General features: G+C 58.7%; 1 protein-coding gene across 1 annotated transcript in view; it reads left to right on the top strand.

The window, feature by feature from the left end:
• The first annotated feature begins 3,229 nt into the window (after positions 1 to 3,229).
• The window catches only part of IL6R (interleukin 6 receptor), a 62,121-nt gene continuing 59,804 nt past the window's right edge, over positions 3,230 to 5,546 (top strand). Inside the window, exons 1-3 of the mRNA XM_045298347.1 lie at positions 3,230 to 3,297; positions 3,541 to 3,786; positions 3,906 to 4,018. Of these exons, the coding sequence (XP_045154282.1) occupies positions 3,230 to 3,297; positions 3,541 to 3,786; positions 3,906 to 4,018 (427 nt within the window). The remainder of the gene's footprint in view (positions 3,298 to 3,540; positions 3,787 to 3,905; positions 4,019 to 5,546) is intronic.

A 5,546-nucleotide genomic window follows, 5' to 3' on the forward strand; every position in this document is an offset into this window, starting at 1 on the left:
GGGCTCCATGCCGGCATCGTGCGAGTAGAACTCACATAGGGGGCTCAAGTCTGTGACCCTTCAGAAGGGAGTTGTGAGGCACCTCTGGGTGGGTTTGAACTGCCAACCTTTAGGTTACTAGTTGAGTCTACCCCGGGATGCAGAGGAGGAGGCTGGGAAAGGAAAGATTAGCGCTAGGTCTTTTAGTCTGAACCACACCACCGTAACTGTGGACACTCCCCGCCCCCCACCCCCAGTTACGTGAGACAGCTTGTCCTTGTCCTCTAATGTTAAACACAATTTATTCTAACGGAGAATCCCCAAGGAGCCCTGCTGGCACTGTCCAGTAAGCGCTGCTGGTGGCTCATTCCACGGCCGAGTGAGTGAAGGATCCCAACAAAATCATCACAACCGCCTTCATTCGCAGCACACGCAGCTGCTAGACCAGGGGTCAAGCTGGGAGCCTTCTCTTGCACTGCCCCGCGGCCGAGAGTCCATTCCGACTTACCACGGCTCTGCCCTGCGTAGTGTTTTCTAGGCAGCCAGCCTCGTCGTTCTCCTGAGGAGTGGCTGGTGGGTTTGAACCACAGACCGGGTAGTTTGCATTCCAAAACTCACCTGACAGCGCCAGCAGGAGTCCTTTCTCAAACCAACACCCAAACTAACAAACTCAAAACCAAACTCACGGCCACCTGGGCCGTCCATTCTAACTCACTGGGAGGCTGTAGGACAGAGTAGAGCTGAACCTTTGGGCTTCTAACACTTCAAATCTGTCTGGGAGCAGACAGCCTTACCTTTCTCTGGCAGAATAACTGGTGGGTGCGGAACCACTGGCCTTGTGGTTGTTAGGAGCACACTGCGTAACCCGCCACAATCAGTCTAGATAAGAGCTCTGTGTAGCCATTCCCACTTACCTACATTATTAGGAACAGAGCTCATTCATAACCCAGCGCCTGCCTCTCCGGGAAACCCTGTGAAAACTGACCTCTGTGTAAGACAGACAGCTGCCAGGGAAGGAAACTCAAATGCCACTCGACCAAGGGGTCAGAGCGCGGCAAGGCTGTGGAAGAGGGGAAACTGGCAAGACCCCGCAAACACAGCAGTCCCACGGAGCTCTGGGTCTCAGGGATTTCGTTCTTTCCTTTCCCCCCTCTCTCGTAGGGTTCACTGTACAGTGTCGCTCTCATTTTACACGCCAGGAAACACAGGTTCAGAGAGGTTAAGAAAGCTGCCTCAAGGCACACAGCCATCAAGGAGCAGGACTGGGCTGGGAACAAAGCCTGACTGCAGAACGCAGACTCCCCACCAGCTGATTTTGGGCAAGTCCTCTTTGGTGCAAAACCCAGTGGGGGGTGGTCTTAGACAACTGCTCTTGGGTCCCTACATCCCTCTTTTCTGCATCTCTCTGCAGCTTTCTAGTTTCAGGCTGGCAGCTGCTATCTCACTTTGATTAATTTCAGCTCTGCATCTGCCACACCTGGAGAGGAAGGGGGCAACCACAGTGGGGACGAACCCCAGTCGTGCCGCAGTCCCAGCAGAAAAGAGGTTTAATGGTCAAAGGATCCACCCACCACAGCCCTTTCTTCCCTTGCCTGTGGGCATGGCTGGAGCAAGCCCACCCAAACCAGTCCCATCAGGAAGTGCGCCAGGGTGCGTCTGGTTCTGCTTGGCACTGGTGAAAGCTGGACCCCGTGCTACTGTCTGAGTGCTACATTGCTGAAGCTCTGTGCCTCCAGGCCAAGGGTCCCCAGTGGTGTAGTGGCTCATGCATCTGGCTGTTAACTGTAAGGTCAGCAGTTTGAACCCCCAGCCACTCTACAGAGATGTTTTACTTGCTTGAAGAGTTACAGTCTCAGAAACCCACAGGCTCCTAAAGGATTGCTATGAGTTGGAATCGGCTTGATGGAAGTAAGTTTGGTTCCTCCGTGCCAAGAAAGTTCGGTGGCACTGCTGGGTAAGCACTAGACTGCTTACTGCCAGGTGAGTGGGTCAACCCCACCAGCCCTTGATAAGGCTCTCTGCTCCCATAAACATTTACAGCCCTGGAAGCCCCATGGAGGGTCACTACGAACTGGAGTGCACTCAGTGGCAGTGGGCTTCGTTTGGGGGTTTGGTCCCTCCATGCCTGGTCCTAGTCACTGGGGAGGCTGGTGCCAGGCCACACCCATTGCAGCTCCTCCAGGAATCCTGAACCAAGTTAGGATCTGTCTGAAGCCCAAAGTGGAAAAGCACATTCTCATTAGCAGTTGCTGGTCCCAAAGCCAGGAGCTCAGATGGCGTAGTGACTGACTACGTGGGTCGTGAGGCGAGCTGCCAATTAACTCCGAGGTAAGCAGTTGGAAGCTCCCAGCCGCTCCAGCACAGACAGGTGAGACTACCTGCTCAGAAACTTCAGGGGCAGGTCCACTCTGCCTGGAGGGAGAATCTGCTTGATGTCAGTGAGGTGTTTTGGTTTTGTGAGTCACGTCCTAGGCCGCTGACTGCAAGGTCAGCAGTTAGAACCCACCCTCAGTGACGGTGAGAGACGAGGCTTTCTGTTTCCATAAGGTTTTATAGCTTTGGGGAAAAAACACGAGGAGCTGATACCAAAGGCTCAAGTCGAAAGCAAATGTTTTGAAAACAATGATGGCAAAAAATGGACAAATGTGCTTGACACAGTGGATGGATATATGGATTGTGATCAGAGTTGTACGAGCCCCCAATAAAATGATTACCAACAAAAAAAGTTGTACAGCTTCGGAAACCCAGGTTGGCCAGTCCATTCTGTCCTATGTAGGGTTGCTGTGAACTGGACCTCAGGGCAGTGAGTTTGGTTTGGTGGAGAGACTTCTTTCTTAGTCTAGACTTCCTTCTCTTCAAACTCAGCTTTGAGACCCTTCTATCTGCTCCAGACCCTGGCAGGGGACTTAGGTTTGCTCCTGAAGATGTCTGGCCAGTTTCTGTCTGCCCCCAGTCAGGCAGTGCAGGATGCAGGTTCTGACAGTTTTCAGAGCAGCTGTGGGCCAGGCCCGTGTCCGGAGCTTGGAGGGCAGCTCTAGGTGCCTTTGCAACTGCCCAGTTCAGGCTGTCTTAGCTCTGTCGGACAACGCAGCAGAGGTTCTGCGGCAGCCACAAGTCACCATGGGGGCCCGCACGCACGGAGGGGAACAGAGGCCCACTGCTTGGCTCCAGAGCACAAACCTTTCTTTGCCTCTGCTGCAGACTTGGGTGCCTCCGGGGAGAGAAAGTACCTTTAAGGTGGTGTGTCCCGATGGTCAGGCCTCACCTGGGCCGCACTACATCCGACCTGGGTGGTGTTTGCAGCTTGCAGCTCCCCAGGTAATAGAAGCAGATGGTGCCTTTACTTTATAGTGGCGAGGAGGCACATCTGCCGAGGGGTGGGGGAGGAAGCGCTCTCCAGGTGCGCCTGGCCCAGCTGTAATCTTGTTCACGAAATCAGAAATCAAAACCACCCTCGTGGTGGTGGAGTCCCCCGCTAAGCCTCAAAAACAGGACTTGGAGGAGGGGCCCCGGGAGGTCTGGTCCGCACCGCGCTCCGGGGTTCCTGCCCTCCGGGTTCAGGTGCGGCGCGGAGACAGGAAGCCGGCCCCTCCCGCGCCCGCGGGCCGGGCTGTTGCGCCATCCGCTCCGGGCTTTCGTAACCGCACCCGAGGTTGGCCCAGAGCCGCTCCAGCGCGAGTTCCTCAAATGTTTCCCTGCGTTGCCAGGCCCGTCAGCTGCGCTCAGTCACGTGCAAGTGGGGAGTCGTGCGGGCTCCGAGCGGGCCCCAAGCGAGCCGGCGCCGCACGAGGCCGGGCGCTGCGGAGAGTGCGTGCGGGCCTGCGGTGGGAACTGCCCTCGGGGCCCCAGTGCGCCCGCCCACCGGCCGCCCCGCCCCGCCCCGCCCGGGCCGCCAGGTCTTGACCAGCGCGCCGCCGCCGCTCCAGAGCATGGGGCGGTAGCCGAGCAGGAAGCATGCTGGCCGTCCGCTGCGCGCTGCTGGCCGCCCTGCTGGCCGTGTCGGGGTCGGAGCAGGTCCCGGAGGACTGTCCCGCGCTCGGTAAGGGCTTGGCGCGCACCTGGAGGGCTGGGACCGCCGGCGGCTGGAGGGATGGGCCCCCTTCCCCGTGGCTAGCTTGGTCACCGCTGACCCCGGGTCGGACTCTGGGCAGAGCCAGCTGTTCAGTCGCGGGCGCCTCCGCCCGCGTCCTGCGCGTCCAGCCCGACGCGATCTCCGCCTCCATCCCCCCAACCCCCACCCCTGTACTGTCCTGTGTCGGGTCTGCGGGCAGAACCTGCGTGTCCTCGGGACCCTGAGGCTGAAGTGAGCCCACAAACAACGGCGTCTCCCTCCCATTGCCCCTCGCCACCGCGCCGCCGGGAGGAGAGAGCCCTGGAGGGCGCGCTTCGGGGGGGTGGGGTGGGTGGGGGTGGGGCATCCGTTGTACTCAGCGGGGCTCGAGCCCCTCTTCGAATGCGATCACCCTGCCCGGTACCCCCAGTCTCGTGGGTGTCAGTGTGGATGACAGGGCCCTGACTGTGAAGGGGCTGACATTACGGCGCTGAGTCACCGACCCTCCCGCGGCTGCACGCACTGACTAAAGCGGGCACCAGCTCCGACAAGCCCGGAGTCCCCAGCCCTGGAAGTGGGGAGGCTGGGCAGGCACTGGGACATCTTGGAACTGGCACGCGCTGGAGTCCCCTTCCAGAGAAAGGCAGGAAGGGCGAGGGAGGGCCCAGGAGGCACTTGTTGCTCCTGTTAAGTGTAATCTGTGCCCGGCAGCCAGCCCCTTCGCCGTCTTCTGGCTGCGTGCCCAGCTGCGCGTCTAGCCTCATCTCTCCTAGAGCGGGACAACTGCTCTCGCCGCCGGGGTTATTTTAGGGTTCTGAGAGCTGCAACCGCGAAGCAGCTGGGAATCAAGAGGGCAGCAGGCAGGCTTCTGGGATCAGATGGCTGGGGTCACCGTGGGCTCGGCCTTTCAGTGCGGGACCACGCAGTGTTGCCTGGGCGGATGCCCGCCGCTGGATCTCTTCCCACGGGCGGGTAGCATGCTAGAGCTTAGAGGCTGGAGAGCTGCCTGCCAAGTCTGCTTTCTGGAAGGCTGTGCTTCTTGCAGGAGCCTGGTCGTGTAGGGGGTTATGTGTTGGCAGTTCCAAACCACCAGCAGCTCCGGGAAAGACTGGGCTTTCTGCTCCCGGGAGAGTGACAGGCCCAGAAACCCACAGCGGGGTGGCTGAGTCGGCCTCAGCTCCAGGGCTTTCAGTGCATGGTCCTTGCACTGAGAAGAAGAGGGCAGAACTGGTGCCTTGCACTCCTGATTCTAGCAGCCACTGTGGATTGAGCCCCCTGGGCTTATGCCTTGGGCTAACTCTTGGCTTTGCAAGTCAAGATTTGTAGATTGTTTCGGCTTTACTCAGATTTTCAGAGCCTCCTGATCCAAATGTACAGCTTAGTTGCTCTTGCATGGCCTCCGACCCCTGGCGATAAATACCGTGTATGCCGAACAGAACTGCCCACAGGGTTTGCAAAGCTGTGGCGTTTCATTTCAGAAGCAGAGGGCCAGGCCACGGCTTTCAGTGTGCCCCCC

Source organism: Echinops telfairi, unplaced genomic scaffold (genome assembly GCF_000313985.2).
Source record: "Echinops telfairi isolate 266 unplaced genomic scaffold, ASM31398v2 ScPeMD7_7425;HRSCAF=8463, whole genome shotgun sequence".
Taxonomy (NCBI): domain Eukaryota; kingdom Metazoa; phylum Chordata; class Mammalia; order Afrosoricida; family Tenrecidae; genus Echinops; species Echinops telfairi.